At 26.6% G+C, this 18042-nt stretch overlaps 1 protein-coding gene across 4 annotated transcripts in view; it reads right to left on the reverse strand.

Annotated features, from left to right (window-relative positions):
• Window positions 1-18042, reverse strand: part of LOC107453574 (retinoid-inducible serine carboxypeptidase-like) — a 38845-nt gene that overhangs the window by 10635 nt on the left and 10168 nt on the right. For all 4 annotated transcript variants that reach the window (XM_071177678.1, XM_043045357.2, XM_043045354.2 and 1 more), the window contains exons 3-8: window positions 14745-14834; window positions 13684-13839; window positions 13026-13100; window positions 7200-7310; window positions 1723-1851; window positions 448-541 (exon numbers count right to left, since the gene is read on the reverse strand). In XM_071177678.1, coding sequence (XP_071033779.1) covers window positions 448-541; window positions 1723-1851; window positions 7200-7310; window positions 13026-13100; window positions 13684-13839; window positions 14745-14834 — 655 coding nt within the window. The remainder of the gene's footprint in view (window positions 1-447; window positions 542-1722; window positions 1852-7199; window positions 7311-13025; window positions 13101-13683; window positions 13840-14744; window positions 14835-18042) is intronic.

Raw genomic sequence — 18042 nt, forward strand, 5'->3', positions numbered from 1 at the left:
TAAGAGTAGTAACTTGCTATACGCTGTTTTTTATTGTTTTTATTTTAATAAGGAATAAATAAATAATCAATTAATATAAAAAAGCCAATTTATTGGGATTACTGAAAACTTCTTCTCTGAGGCTCTCTTGGAGAAAATGTCGCTCACCTCTACTCCAGAATTATTAAAAATTGCACATAGTTAACCAGACTGTGTTCACACTACTATACATTTACACAGATAATTTTATATTTTTATCAAATTTTGATTATTAGTTAGCAAGAGAAAATGTTAATTGCTTAAAAAAAATCAGGATTTAAATAAGCGTAGCTACAAATTGAAAAACATTAATGTTTGTAAATGACTCAGTGGGAGCACTTTAAAACCAATCTCATTTGAAGAGAAAAAAGATTTTTTTTAAAGCCATTCAACAGTTTAAATGCAGAAGAAAATAATCAAATAGCTTACACGTTCTGTGATTTTTAGGCAGAGTGTTGACAGATTCATTAGGTAATGGGTCTTCTTTCTTTAAAATATTAAAGAAGTCAACTCCATTTGTAAACTGAAATAAGCACATCAAATTTTTCTATAAGTGTTTATGTACAGTATGCAAAATAAAAAACTGATCACCATAATAACTATTGATCAAATGATCGGATTTTCAGATACTATAATTCAGCTTAATAAATATTGATTTAATAAAGGGGTTTTTTAAGTACTGAGATGCAATTTTAATGGTTTGATAGGTTAGCCTTAAATATTCTAATTAATTCCTGCAGAGGATATTTTAATTTCAAGTTTCAAAATGGACACAAAAAAATCTATTCCATTTTTATTTTATATTAATTTATAATATTTAATACTTTAATTATTTTATACTATTATTGAATCCTTATTAATTACAATTAAAATACTTGAATGGATTTTAAATATGATTTATATTAGCTATGTTTATAATCTCACACAGGCCGGGATAGCCTGGTTGGTAGGACATTGGGCTATTGTTCGTGAGAACAGGAGTAGGCAAAAGAATCCTTATGTATAAAATGATGACTGTTGCAAGCTAAATCTGTTGGGGTCCGGAAATCCTCCATTCTTCCATAAAAAATAAATACCTCTGTGGGTACTGAATTGGAGATTGATTGTTTTCTGGTTCAGATCAAAATTACGATCTGTGGATGAATGAATGGAGTATGATTAGTCCTCTCTGTATATTGGGCGGCGACTGATGTTGGCCATAGATGTCGCCACTGAAAAAAACAAGAAACGCATCATCTACCTTAAAAGTTCGATTGATTTCAAGCAGGCTTGCTGATATTGGCAACTGGCATAAGTAACAACAACATACATTCCTCATTTCGTCTGTAATTTCAGTTTAATTAAATTTTGTGTGTAAATAATCTGAAATATTCAGGATAGGCTGCAACTTTATTAATCAACTCCTTATTCTCTGAATCTACTGTGTATAAGATACTTTGTATATTTAAAGTGATAAGTAAAAAATTATCTGTTTATAACCATACAAAAGCCCACACTGAGTTGTGTGCCTAAGTAAGTGGAAAACTTGATTGTCAATCCCTATAATTATAAATGATATCTTTTTATGAAATTCAATGTAAAATGAATTTTACATTAAATTATATAAGAATAAACCATAACTCAACCCTAAACTGAAACTCATAACTCCCATAACTCAAACTCTAAAATGGCAAATACTTTAAAATCTAAAATAATCATACTAACATTGGCAATCAATCCTTGGATCTGAATTAATCTATCAGTGGCGTTTTTGAACTGCCCTGCAGCTAAAGTCTGTTTGACTTCATATGCATGTGCTTTAACTGACTGAAGTTCAACTTTATCCAAAAGAGACTGAAAAAGATTTTATATTAGGTGGATAAAGACAAATATTAGCCGTTTATTCTTATCGAATAAGTTAAATTTCCTTTTATCATATAAGCCTACTTATTTCTTAGTTAAAAAAATAATTTAATAAATGTTAATATACCATGTTTGAAATATCTGCAAAATCTGAATACCTGTCAACCCGATAATAGCGTGCAGCAAATGACAGTACGTTATTATGATAATTGATAAAAAAAATTATAAATAAAAAAACTGGTGATTAATTGAAACTTCTGTTACTCTGCTTATCTCTTGTTACTAAACCTCAATTTATCAAATAAAACTATATAAACTTTAGTTAAAAAAATCTACAATGAGTATTCAAAACAATGAGTATTCAAAACCTGCATGCTTGATTTTCTAAACATAAATCAAATATGAATGCAAAGCACATTTTTTTAGTAACAGAAGTGGAAATTTAGTAGACTATATCAGACATTTCGGTGCATTTTTTGATGAACAACAAGTAGAATAGGTAGACTACATTGCCAAGAAAAAGTATGTAGGATCATTCTTTTATATATAATGTTGCTGGTTCAAAACTAAAATGACACTTCTGCAACGTATTATGTTTGCAGAAGTGTCGTTTTAATTTTGAAACAGTGATGTGTCCTAAATTTAACGCAAACTCAGATGTAGACTCTAGTACCATAGAGAGCATAAATTTTCAAACCCCATAGTAATTAGTTTATAAAAGTTTTATAGCTATTTAAGAAGAATTCTTATATCATTTCATTATTTTGCAATAGAAATTTTATATTAAACAAGGAGATTGAAAATGTTTGTGTTTATTGAAAGTGTAACTCTTAGGGATTCTGAAGTCTGAGGATTACAAAAATTGTGCACAAAAAAACTGTCAACATTAAATGATAATGAAATAATTTTATTTTTAAAATACCCAAATTAAAGTTTAGATGCATATCAAATCAATAACTTAAGTTATGTCAGTTTTTTCTCGAAAAGTAGAAATTTAAATTTTTCAAAAATTTAAATAAATAAATGAAAAAGTTTAATAATATTTGTCTATTTTTAAATTATGACATTTCTTTTCTAGTAATAGTTTTCTGCAATTTTCAATAATTTTTATTTTAACATGGTGAAAATGTGATTTTGTTATGTAATTTCATTTAAAAAAAAGGCAACATTCAATGCATTAAAAAAGTTTACAGGTATCTTATAATTACTCTTTGAAACAAAGTAATCATGTCACTTTTCAAAAAATTAAAATTATAGAAAATTTGATTTATAAAATTACAAAACTAATCAATAAATATATAAATATCTTTTATTAATCTGATTGAAAGTTAACCAAAGCACGTTCTATTTGCGTATCGAATATGTTGCCACATTTTTAATACAAAAGTTATACTTTTCTCCACTTTGATAAATGTAAATTAATGCGAACCTTACAATTAAATTATTAATTCCTTCGTATATTATTGGTTTAAGTAGTCGAAAATTAATATTTCAATTGTAAGGTTCGCATTAGCATACATTTATAAGAGTGGATAAAAGTATGTGCATTTTTTAATAGTTTTTTGAATATGGCTCTTTAAAGACGAAAAAGCATGGATTTTTTTTACAAAATGACGGATAACTTAAAAACTAATCCAAATTTTTGAAAAAAGAAAAAAAATACTTTTTTATTATGTCAAAACACAATTAAGTGCCGAGTTTCGTGCCTGGGCGAGGCTTCTGGGGCGATATATTGTGATTACAGACAGACAGACAAACAAACACGCACACAGCTGCGTTTATTATTATGTATAGATAAATAAGAGTAGTAACCAAAACTTAGATAATTAAATACAATTTTGAAAATTTTTTTTTAATTGAAAGTAAAAAAAGTTGCAAGCAACTTGACATTTCATGTAATTAACAGTACTCGATAAAATAAAATTTACTTCAATGTGAAACCTTAAGAATTAGGAATTATTACTTTGTTTAAAGGTACTCAAAAATTTCAAACAAAGAACAAAGTTAAAAATTTGTATTGCTAACAATTTTTATCGTGAAATATTCATGATCATTTATAGAAGGACAATAAATACTACATAAATACTGATATGGAAAAAAACTTGCATCTAAACTTTGTTGTACACGAAATTAATAAATGATTAAGGTTACTTACTGTTGCATACAAATATGGACCCCAAGTAAAAACTGAATCAATGGGTGATATCCAAGGATCACCAAGTGCAATACCCTTAAAGTTGACATTGATGGTTTTACTCTTAATTGCCTGAAATAATTTGAATGAAATGTGCATATAATGTAATAACTTAACAAGAACAAAACAACAAATTTCTATTGATACTGTACGAAAATTAAAGATTTCATATATGAACTTAATAGAGATCTAAAAAAAGTTTAAACTTATCCTTAAACATTATATTTTTATTAATAAACTGAATATTAAAAATTTGCCAGGCACATTATACACTACACAAGGGAAAATTTTTTTGTGTCGATTTTAAATTTGATATTAACTTTGCACCTAAAGCTGCTATTTTTTTAATTCTATTAAATGTCATTTTCAGTTGAACTTTTGTCCAAATGTACAAGTTTAGAAAAGTTATGTATAACAGAAGTAGCTTAAAAGTTTTATCAAACTTTTAGGAGAGTTACGGTACATCGTCAGGATTAGGTAATATTGCATCTATGCCTGGAAATATTGCTGTACACGTCTAGGTGCGCTTCCCTATCATGAACTGTTCAGAAGCACATGAAGAAACAGTTGTTATAGGGAAGAGGCCCTAGCTTGTAAACTTGTATAATTCGATAAAAAAAGAACAAAAATATCATTTTTTTTTAAAAAAAAATTGCAACTTGGAGAGAGAAATGGATAGCACATTTGAAATCTAAACTAAACTCAGCGGCGCGACAGCCCTTGAGGGCCAAGGCCTACTGTGCCCATCTCAGTTTTCTTGATCTTGGGCTCTGGGGTGCAGGAGCAGATGTTCCGGTCGAGAATTGCCAAACCATACCATAGATTATAAACGGGTTGGCGAAAATTTCTACTGGCGTTAAGGGAGCGTTCTCGCAAATCGCCAAACAGCTGTGTGCTTATGTTTTTGTTTTGTTTTCGGTATCACGTATCTATCATTCACCAAGTTATATATGGGTGCGACATTTCAGAGTTTCAATTAAGTGGATCTTCAATAGATTCTTCTGCATTAAATGAAATATAAAGCGTATTTTTTTGTTATAGCGCCGACATAATCGTTTGTATCTGTTAACATAATTGTGTTTATTAGCGTTTTTCAGAAGGTAGTAGTAAAACTAAGATAAAAGAAAATTATATATTATTAACTCCATAACTCCTTCTATATTTTCATAACTTTCATTGAATGTATTTCACGCAGTGAACTACTCATCAATTAATTAAAATTACTAATTTCACAATAACCTTTAATCCTTAATAGTGTAATGATTATTACAATAAAATTTGTTTGCCTAAAAGATTTTAAATTTTTTTTATTGTTTAGAAGAGACTTTGTTTCCAATTCTATATTCATTAATGGTTCAGCTCGATAACCATTTACAATTTTTTTAAAATTTTATTTAATTTTCAGTCATTATGGAAATTTAGCAATATTTTTAAAGCTGAAATTTATAAATGTATAAAATTTATAAATGTTTAAGAGAATTTTTAGCAGCTATTTTGTACTAATTATTTTAGTTGAAATGTTCATTATACACAGTTTTATGATAATAATCGTAAAATTCATTGAACAATTGAGTATTACATTTTTAAATGCAAGTAGAATTGAATAATTATTTCGTTTTATAATTGCAAAACGGTAGATAAGTAACTTCGTCATAAATTCTTACATGATACGAGATTATTATACGATTGCTTTGTAATGAAGGAATAACAATTTAAGTTTTAAACTTTTTGTTGAAAAGAAGAAAAAAAACGAAATTTTTTCCAGTCATCGGTGTTAGTGATTAGAGAGTCTTTTATCGTATAAATATTAAGTCAGTATTGTTCCCTTTTAAATAAAAATGCATTTTGCTCAGGAAAAAAATAATTACTTGAATTTTGTCAATAGAAATTCCCTAATTATTGCTGCAAAAGCTTTTAAATTTCTAATCAAACTTTCCTTTATTATAATTTTGCGTAAATATTTATTATTAATAATATAAATGACTATTAGAAGGAGTTAATTGGGAATGTCCAATTTTAATAAATTAACTGTTTGCGCAATCAGATTAATAACTTTTTTCATAATTTACAAATTCAGAAAAAGTCCTTTACAGTTTAAAAGTGAAGAGAAAAATAAAGTTGAGATGAAATTTATAAAGTAAGCACAACCCGAAGGAGGTTGAAGTAATGGCATTAAAATCAAAATTTCAAAAGAAAAAAATCACGTTTTAGTGCACAGTGAGCAGTAAACAAAAAATCTAAAACTTACTTTTGATCCATATATCAGATGTTTATGTTCTAGGACTCAAACTTTAGATTTAGAATTTTCTTAATTCTCAACCACTATTGTAGGATATTTACTTTTCACCTAACTTATAAAATTAAAAAGTTTGGAATTCCTTACAAAATCACTCAGGCGAAGTGATTGTGTTTTATTTAAATATTATTTAGAAAGAATTTTTCTGACTGTATTTCATTTAAAAATTTTATCTAACTTTTATTTTTTATTTATCTTTAGTTGTTGAAAGTTAAGTTGAAATGATATGCTGCTTTGCATTTTTTAAAAATTATTTCAAAAGAAATGTATAACTTAACATTAAACACCCAGGACTTACAATTATAAATCAAACAANCTAAATAACTAATCCAAATTTTTGAAAAAGAAAAAAAATACTTCTTCATTATGTCAAAACACAATTATGTGCCGAGTTTCGTGCCTGGGCGAGGCTTCTGGGGCGATATATTGTGATTACAGACAGACAGACAAACAGACACGCACACAGCTGCGTTTATTATTATGTATAGATAAATAAGAGTAGTAACCAAAACTTAGATAATTAAATACAATTTTGAAAATTTTTTTTTAATTGAAAGTAAAAAAAGTTGCAAGCAACTTGACATTTCATGTAATTAACAGTACTCGATAAAATAAAATTTACTTCAATGTGAAACCTTAAGAATTAGGAATTATTACTTTGTTTAAAGGTACTCAAAAATTTCAAACAAAGAACAAAGTTAAAAATTTGTATTGCTAACAATTTTTATCGTGAAATATTCATGATCATTTATAGAAGGACAATAAATACTACATAAATACTGATATGGAAAAAAACTTGCATCTAAACTTTGTTGTACACGAAATTAATAAATGATTAAGGTTACTTACTGTTGCATACAAATATGGACCCCAAGTAAAAACTGAATCAATGGGTGATATCCAAGGATCACCAAGTGCAATACCCTTAAAGTTGACATTGATGGTTTTACTCTTAATTGCCTGAAATAATTTGAATGAAATGTGCATCTAATATAATAACTTAACAAGAACAAAACAACAAATTTCTATTGATACTGTACGAAAATTAAAGATTTCATATATGAACTTAATAGAGATCTAAAAAAAGTTTAAACTTATCCTTAAACATTATATTTTTATTAATAAACTGAATATTAAAAATTTGCCAGGCACATTATACACTACACAAGGGAAAATTTTTTTGTGTCGATTTTAAATTTGATATTAACTTTGCACCTAAAGCTACTATTTTTTTTATTCTATTAAATGTCATTTTCAGTTGAACTTTTGTCCCAATGTACAAGTTTGGAAAAGTTATGTATAACAGAAGTAGCTTAAAAGTTGTATCAAACTTTTAGGAGAGTTACGGAACATCGTCAGGATTAGGTAATATTGCATCTATGCCTGGAAATATTGCTATACACGTCTAGGTGCGCATCCCTATCATGAACTGTTCAGAAGCACATGAAAAAACAGTTGTAATAGGGAAGAGGCCCTAGCTTGTAAACTTGTATAATTCGATAAAAAAAGAATAAAAATATCTTTTTTTTTAAAAAAAAAATTGCAACTTGGAGAGAGAAATGGATTTCACATTTGAAATCTAAGCTAAACTCAGCTGCGCGACAGCCCTTGAGGGCCGAGGCCTACTGTGCCCATCTCAGTTTTCTTGACCTTGGGCTCTGGGGTGCAGGAGCAGATGTTCCGGTCGCGAATTGCCAAACCATACCATAGATTATAAACGGGTTGGCGAAAATTTCTATTGGCGTTTAGGGAGCGTTCTCGCAAATCGCCAAACAGCTGTGTGCTTATGTTTTTGTTTTGTTTTCGGTATCACGTATCTATCATTCACCAAGTTATATATGGGTGCGACATTTCAGAGTTTCAATTAAGTGGATCTTCATTAGATTCTTCTGCATTAAATGAAATATAAAGCGTATTTTTTGTTATAGCGCCGACATAATTGTTTGTATCTGTTAACATAATTGTGTGCATTAGCGTTTTTCAGAAGGTTGTAGCAAAACTAAGATAAAAAAAAAATATATATATTATTATCTCCATAACTCCTTCTATATTTTCATAACTTTCATTAAATGTATTTCAAGTAATGAACTTCTTTACCTACTCATCAACTAATTAAAATTCCTAATTTCACAATAACCTTTAATCCTTAATAGTGAAATGATTATTACAATAAAATTTGTTTGCTTAAAAGATTTTAAATTTTTTTTTATTGTTTAGAAGAGACTTTGTTTCCAATACTATATTCATTAATTAAATGGTTCAGCTCGATAACCATTTACAATTTTTTTTAAAATTTTATTTAATTTTCAGTCATTATGGAAATCTAGCAATATTTTTAAAGCTGAAATTTATAAATGTATAATATTTATAAATGTTTAAGAGAATTTTTAGCAGCTATTTTGTACTAATTATTTTAGTTGAAATATTCATTATACACAGTTTTATGATAATAATCGTAAAATTCATTGATCAATTGAGTATTACATTTTTAAATGCAAGTAGAATTGAATAATTATTTCGTTTTATAATTGTAAAGCGGCAGATAAGTAACTTCGTCATAAATTCTTACATGATACGAAATTATTATACGATTGCTTTATAATGAAGGAGCAACAATTTAAGTTTTAAACTTTTTGTGGAAAAGAAAACAAAACGAAATTTTTTCCGGTCATCGGTGTTAGCGATTAGAGAATCTTTTATCGTATAAATATTAAGTCAGTATTGTACCCTTTTAAATAAAAATGCATTTTGCTCAGGAAAAAAAATTTACTTGAATTTTGTCAATAGAAATTCCCTAATTATTGCTGCAAAAACTTTTAAATTTCCAATCAAACTTTCCTTTATTATAATTTTGGGTAAATATTTATTATTAATAATATAAATGACTATTAGAAGGAGTTAATTGGGAATGTCCAATTTTAATGAATTAACTGTTCACGCAATCAGATTAACTTTTTTCATAATTTACAAATGTAGAAAAAGTCTTTTACAGTTTAAAAGTGAAGAGAAAAATAAAGTTGAAATGAAATTTTTAAAGTAAGCATAACTCGAAGGAGGTTGAAGTAATGGCATTAAAATCAAAATTTCAAAAGAAAAAAAATCATGTTTTAGTGTACAGTGAGCAGTAAACAAAAAATCTAAAACTTACTTTTGATCTATAGATCAGATTTTTATGTTCTAGGACTCAAACTTTAGATTTAGAATTTCCTTAATTCCCAACCACTATTGTAAGATATTTACTTTTCACCTAACTTGTAAAATTAAAAAGTTTGGAATTCCTTTCAAAATCACTCAGGCGAAGTGATTGTGTTTTATTTAAATATTATTTAGAAAGAATTTTTCTGACTGTATTTCATTTAAAATTTTTATCTAACTTTTATTTTTTATTTATCTTTGGTTGTTGAAAGTTAAGTTGAAATGATATGCTGCTTTGCCTATTTCAAAAATTCAAAAGAAATTTATAACTTAACATTAAATACCCATGACTTACAATTATAAATCAAACAATCACTACATTTATTTGTAAAAAACACTCTTATGACCTAATATTACATTGATCTAAGTCTTAAATGTGAGTTTTACAACATATAATTTATTTAAACTCAGCACATGCATTTAACCTCTGTTGTCGCCAATGGCTCAATTTTACAATATAGTTTTTCTTTTATAAATTTTCTGATATTTTCATATGAAGGATAGTATTAAGTTCGAGAATTAAAAATTTGTGCCTAAAAAAGTTGTTAAAAATTATAATTATTATTATTATTTGCAACAGGAAGTTTTTAATTGTAGGTTGACAATTTTTTTAATTATGTTATTTTCTTATTTATGTTATTTTTTAATTATATTTTTAATTACCAAACTCATATAACAGTATTTAGGAAACTATAAATTTATATTACGTATGATCGTTGCAGAATAACCTGTACGCAATATATGTAAATTAAATATATTTTTAAAATTTTGCATTTTCTATTAATTGCATTTATTATTCTTATATTGAAAGAGTATCAAGGTATTTATGACCTCCATAATGAATGAAGTATTTACGGACTTTTATAGATATTAAAGAATTGAATCAATTTTTCACGAAGTTTTAGATCTCATCTCATTGCAAAAAAGTAATTTAATAAATGTATGCAAAAAAAGAAATTTAATATATTTTTTTCTACAATAAATGCTTCTAGTAATGAAACAAACGCTTTCTAAAATTATTTTAAAAATATCGATTATTTCGTTTGCAAGAAACTATTACTTTAAAGCGTGATAAAATTTTTGAATACTGTAATTTGTTTTTTCAGTAAATAATATGTGTTTGTTAATTTCTAAAAAAAAATCTTTATAAAAAAGCTTACATTATTCTTTTATAGAGAATTCCAATTGCGTTCTAATAAAACATGGTATTAAAATGTTACGTTATTTTTTGTGATTGGTTGATTAATAAATCATTTTCATTTCTTCGCAGACACAATTCTTGCAAAAAAAAATTAAAAAATTGAATCTGTTACATCAAAAAACTAGATCGTTTTATAAAATATAAATTATTGTGTTTAATAAAATGTAAATACAGTGTATTTGTAAAGTGATCCTAACAATAAAAAGGTTATTTTCTTTTTTAGTTCTCTACTAAAAAGAATTAATGAATTATTTTTATTCATCATGGCTAGTCGAGGAGGAGGAGAAGAAGAGTATCGAATCACACTGTTTAGGTTAATGTAATTTCGTTCTCGAACCACATTTACGCGTAATCCATCGCCAATTCCACCTGCAATCGCCAAGTTTATAATCTATGGTATGGTTTGGCAATTCGCGTTCAGGTCAGGTGGTCAATCGAACGCGGAACCCCCCCCCCTCTCAGTGTTTAGTTCCCAAGCATGCTTGGTACCCATTTATCGACCCACTGAAGGGATGAAAGGCTGAAACATTTGAAATCAGTATCCAAGATCCCTTAAAAACTGGAAGTTTTTTTTCTATAGAGTATTTTAAGAAGCATAAAATAATAAATTTCTTTATGATACTGCGTAAAAATTAAAGACCTCATCAATGAATTTAATGTAAATTTAAATAAAAAAAGCACAAATATATCCTTAAACATAAAATTTTTTATCAACTGAATATCAACAATTTGTCTGACACTTTATACAATATACAGTATTAAATGATGCTTCAGAAAAAATCAAAACAACTTTTTTTTTCAATTTTAATAGATAGATTATATGTATTCTACTAATTAGGTAATATATTGCAATGAGATCAATGTTTATTTAATAACAATAGTTTTAAATTTTTTAATATAACTTTATGATTTTTTAACGTAGGTAATTAGTAACAGCACTTTTTCTTTAGAGGACACAAGCCATGAATGGTGATAATTAAAAATGTGTGATATAAACATAATGAATTTTGTTTATTACAAACTATTATTTTAGATTTTATGAAATTTGATAACATTGAATTACAGAGTAATCCTTTAAAAACACTAATTGAAACTTCTCTGGTAGAAAAAGTTCTTACAATAATTAGATTGCTAAAAAAATATTATTATAAAGTAGTTCGATAAATAAACAATTATATTTTAGTTTCATTTGGCTTTCATTAAATTTGTGCTCAATTAACTATCCCCACAAGAAAATTCCAGTAAAATAATACTTTATAAAAAAAAACACAATAATACAAAAAACTATCTCATTTTTACATTCGTCAAAATTGTCACACAGAGTCTTTAGCGGAAAATTTGTTTTTAGAGAACAAAGTGAGCTAAGCAAACAGCTCTCAACACTATGAAGTATGTTATGGTTATTGTGTTCATTGCTGTAAATTTGTTAAACAGACAAGAATAAACATAATAAACGAATAACGAATTTAATAAAAATGTTTTCTTGTGATAATAGAGCGTCTAACCAAAAAATTTTTCCTTCAATAGCAAGCAAGCTAAATTCACATAACAAGACTTAACTCAATCAAATGATTTTTGTCAAAGTTATCAATAGCAGAAATTGTTTCAGACCATCAGTTCCATTTTTTTTCAAATTCCACTTTTTATCATTGCTATGATATATAGCAAAAATTATATTGTTTAAAAGAAAAACAAAATCGGAAAAAAGCATTTAAGTAGTTGGTCATACATTTCCATTATTTTAACACACATTGAAAAATTTTTCAAAGACACATTGGTAAGTATAATATAAACAAAATGAAACAGCAATTTCTTTATAGTTTTTAAACAATGCAGAAAAAGAATACAACTTTTGTTTTAATTGGTTATTGATTTTTTAAGAATTATAAGACTCTTTGAACAGATTGATTTTACTTCTGAGTTCTTCCGTCAAAATATTTTATTTTCACTTCAAATTATAAAACAAAACTAATGCTGAAAGATATTTAAAAGACTATCTTATTAGCTGAGCTATAGGAAAAAGAAGTTAAAAGAAAATTTTTTTTTAAAAATTGTTATAAGTAGACAATCTACTTTAGTTAAGCATGTTTAAATTTTTTTAAAAAGATTGCTAACTATTAAATACTATTTAGCAGTGCAAATTTGTTTTAAAAGCACGTTGTTTCTTATGATTTCTGCTGTAAGACTTAAGCTTAGAATACTATTTTGAAAACAAAGCCATGAGAAGTACACCGAAATGAAAAAAAAAATAAATAAAAAATAATTTTCTAAATATTTACCTTAGACAGAGCAAGAGCGAAATCCACAGTCATTTTTCCTCCGTAGGATTCACCAAATATATACAATGCAGATTTCTACCAACGAAAAAAATAAAGCTTAGAAATTAAAATAAAAAAATATACTTGTTAAGTATTACACTGGTTATAGTTATATTGAAGTTAATTTAAGATAATATCTAATTTTTTTAATCTAGCTACATTTAAATCAAAATGATGATTAATAAAAGCACACTAACTGTTCACACACCAGTACCAGTTATTTTTTAAATATAATATTGAAACTATTACATCCTGCATCAATAATGTGTCAGAGTACAATTTCTGCTTAAATTAAGCACAATAAAACCTGAAAAATTCTTGAAAAAAATCAATAAAATTCACTTTTTCTTTGAAAACTGCAAGTGCTTTGTACTTTTTCAAACCTTAAAAATCAATAGTATTATTTTAATAATTTTTTTATATATTTCACATTAAACTAATTCAAATGTCACTCATATATTTTTTTAATCTTAAAAACCAAATTTTTCAAAAACATATAATTAAACTTTACAGCAATTTTACAAAAACAATAAATTGTGATTGTGATCCTATATTTAATAATTAGGATAATTTTAAACAGATAACATTTGAAAATAATGAAAATTAATTAATTAGTTACTTGGAATTCTGGCACAGTATCTAATATTGAAGTTAAGCAAGTGACAAGATCATCAGCTATTTGCTTGTTAGTTGTAGCCAGTGCAGACTTATTGGTTACATAACTGAATCCAGTACCAACAGGATTGTCAATAAACAACAAGTTTGCTTTGCTGAGCTAAAAAATAAATATTGAAACAAATTATTTTTAGTTTTGAATTTCATTAACAAGCAATAAAAAATCAATATTCTCCATTAATTTTAAACTTTAGTGCGCATCATAATTTTTTTATTTCAAATATCCTTCATTTTACTTAATTTAGACTTATGGAAATAGATTTTAAAAACTTAACAAGAAACTAAATAAGTGTGCAGTTTCACATGTATCCTTAAAATGCATCACTGCTGTTATCCTTTGAGTAATTATAATAATAATAATAAAAAAACAGAACTGCTTGCAGTTTTGTATTTTTTGCATATTGCCAAATACAAAAGAAAAATTTATTTTTTAAATCACCTTTCTGAAAAGACGAATTAAAATTTTGATAGAGTCTTAGAATTGGGGGCTAAAATTGTCTCTTAAAAATAAATTTTAGGATTCCAGCATAAACAGTTCTAGAAATAGAAAAGTTACACAAAAGTTCTTTTTATTTTTATAGATAAAAACACAAAACATAATATGCAAGCTTTCATTGTTTCAAGCTTTCCCCGCTTCAAATGCTCTATGCACTGTTTACAACTTATTTACAAAATGTTAGAAACCACTAAAATGTAAAACTACTTAGTTTCAATGCCTTTCATGCTTTTTAAGCAACCACTATTTTCAGCAACGTAGAGCTGAAGAATAATTTTTTATTGATATACAGTATGCAACTTAACTAAAAAGATGAGAATGAAAATTTTTTTAACAACATGAAAATAAGAACTATTTAAATAACATCTTAAAAAAGTGGTGGCGAGAGAAAAAATAAAAATAGATTGAATGATCAGCATGAACTATGATTGCAATAGTGTTGGTGTTTGATAGATACGAGCCTACTGAAATGCACTGATTTACAATTATAGAAGAAAGGAAAAAAATACCCAAGTAGAATTCCTTGGCCTCAAGTATTCATCTAAAGGTCCAATCTCTAAAAAATTACCATGACCAGTAGAAGATGCTCCTGGACCACCCTATTAAGAATGCAAAAGATTAGAATATTTTCTAAAGATAAAAACTAAAAAATTAATAAAGGAAGTACATAAAAATTTTTTTAAAAAAATTTAGTTAATTTTTAAAACTGTCATTTATATTATTTGTCAGGCAGCTTCACAACCTTTAATATAAGTATGAGTGTCTAGTCATAAGTATGAGTGTCTAGAGAAGGGGAAAATCTCCTTCAACAATTTACTATGCTCTAACGATTTTTTTAAAAATATTGCTAATAAAAGCATGTAAAGTAAGAATGTTTTTTCATAACATACTAAAGGAGTTACAAAAGCAATGCTTCCTGTAATTGAAGCTGTCTACGATAAAGGGAGTCACGACAGTAGTAGTGATCAGGGGCAACAACAGAAAATCTATTGCTTTAAGTTCTTTTACTCAGTCCTTCTTCTGTAAGGTTATTTGCATGTATGGCAGTACTTTTACTTTCGTTACTTGTACCACCAGTACAGGTAAAAAGTACGTACTTTTACTTGTACTTCGTTATTTTTTTAAATTTAGTACTTTTACTTGTTCGTTACATTTTTAAGGAAAAAGTACAAGTATTTGTTACGGAAATGTAGCATGAAATCGTTACTTTTTTCTAAAACTCGGTAAGCCTTCTAAAAAAAAATTAAATTTGAAAAAAATGTTTATGTTTTTCTAATTTTTAAAATTAATGTGCAATATATATGCATCCATAGCTAACTTCGTGTTTAAATAACTTGTCCTCCCGTGGAGCGCTTATTCAGCGTGGCTAAGCACGTTCTGAGAAATTCTCGCAGCAGACTCAGTAACCCCACTTTCAAAATGCAATTGTTTTGTAAAATGAATAAAAATTTTAATTAGCAAGTTATTTTCATTCATTTTTGAGTTTTATGCATTTATTTAATACATTTTAAATAAAAAATTTTGGATTTTGTTATTACGTTTTTCAATTTTCTTTTTGAATTCACGAATAATACATTTTTATCTTAATAAAATTTTTTACTTAATACATTTTTACTTAGTACATTTTTACTAAAATTATGTTTATGCCTGACCTTGTCAAGCAACGCCTAATCAAATCTCTAAGAACTTCAGAACTATTTGTGCTACTGAAAACTATTATAATTACTATTTTAACTCTTGAAAACTCGAAGTTACTAATTTAGCCGCTGATACTAAAATTCGTTAACAAATTTTAATTATTCCGTTTGGCAGAAATTTTTGGAAAATGATTTTCTCGCATGACTTCAGCATTTGCCATTGTTACAAATAAAACTGTAGACTGTTCTGTTTCAACTTATACTGCACATTCAATTATTTTTTACTAGCTCAACGATCACGAAGCTATCTGAAACCCCGTGTCTGCTTTGTTTATGTTTGTTCTTTTAAAACGCATTTCTATAGAGTAAAACAATTTTAAATCAATGGTAATTTAAATAAATAAAAATAATAAACTAAAAATTAAAGTCAATAGATAAAATTTCTTTTTCGTGCAAATCCATAAGAAGTTTGATGTTAAAATTATATTCGATTTTAAAATTATATTATACGATTATATTATAAAATTATATTATAATATTGTTCTGAATTTGAAAATAAATTACTGTCTATAATTTTCAAAATTAAAAATAATTAAATAAGTAACAACGATTTAACCAAAACATTAAAGAACATAAGAATATTATTCAATAGAATTTTAGGTTACTTTGAATTTTTGATTTCCTAGAAATGTACTTTTAAATCGTTACTTTTTTTGTTTAGTACTTGCATTTTTACTTGTACTTTTTACTCGTTACTTTTCTTAAAAATATTTGTACTTTTACTCGTTACTATTTAAAAGTAACGTTGCCATATATGGTTATTTGTATTTCTTCTTTATTTGGAAAAGGTTCTTTAAAGAGAAGGTAAAGGAGATTTGCACTTCCTTACTTTAAAAAAAAATGTATATATATATATAAATATTATCAATTAGCAACTTAGGAAGTTGTTCAAAATCATACGAATTCAGAAATTTTATTTCCTTCTCAGGACAATCAGCTCATATCATCTTGCAAAGATCATTAACCTTTTTTAAATTATATTTTTATAAATATTACTTAAAAAATTAACCAAATTTCTCTAGTTAAACTAGTATTTTCTAATTAAAGTAAAATAAGTGTAAAATTTGTTTAGTATAAATAATGCTTTTGAAACATTAATATTTTCAAGCACAGAAGCAAAGTGTAAAACTTTCATAGAATAATTGAAAAACTTAAAATTTGGATTAATGTTGTAACTAGTATTATTTTAACACAAAGTACATAAATAAAATCCTGAATTCAAGATAGTAATTTTTGTAAATAACTGATAATTTTTTTATAATTTTGACTTTTTAACCTTGTCATGCCAAATGTATGCATAGTATAAACTGTTCAAAATTCGCTGTTTTGAGCAAAATTTTCTGATTTTGGCATTTTATTAAGTCAATCATTATAAACACAGCCTGAACTTTGATGTGCGTTCGAAGAATCAGCTAGTTCAAGACATTGAAAGCATAAGGACTTATGTTCAAATCACTGAATTTGCAGATTTTTCTAAGTTCTTTCAATTTTAGAGTACTATGTAGAAATTCTTACAGTGCTAGAGAAGTTAAAGGGTGGGTAAAGCTATTAATGGCAGTGGCTAGCTAGACAGATCAGAAAAAGTAAGAAAAATTTCGGTAAAAAAATTATTTTGCTGATACCTAGTTGTAAAATTGAATCTGTGAAATTGTTCTGGTAATATAAAGAAGCATTGTACAGATTTTACCTATTAGGAAAATGACAGAAGTGGGAACAATGAATCCTGTAATATCTGTTGAAGACAGTGTTGATGCATTCTGAACTGAAAAAATTTTAAAGCAAATTTGCTTGAAGCAGCAGAATACACCAAAAAATTTGGAAAATCTCATGAAAAATATCACTGATAACACTGACTCTTTTGGAAAATCTCAGAAAAAGATTTTAAAGCTCTTTCTGGAAACTCAAAATCATGTTAAAAAAATGCAGCAGATTTCTACAAAAAATAATATATTGCGATTCATTGATTCTGCAGTTTAAGGACTAAATTTCAGACTTAATCAAAGTGGAATCAAGAAAGTAGTAGAAACAGAACACCACTTACTGCTGAAAGAAGAAAGTCTGAAATTTCTACAAGATTATCCAGAGCAAATGTTTGTAGTTTAAAAGAAAA

Source organism: Parasteatoda tepidariorum, chromosome 2 (genome assembly GCF_043381705.1).
Source record: "Parasteatoda tepidariorum isolate YZ-2023 chromosome 2, CAS_Ptep_4.0, whole genome shotgun sequence".
NCBI classification, from domain to species: domain Eukaryota; kingdom Metazoa; phylum Arthropoda; class Arachnida; order Araneae; family Theridiidae; genus Parasteatoda; species Parasteatoda tepidariorum.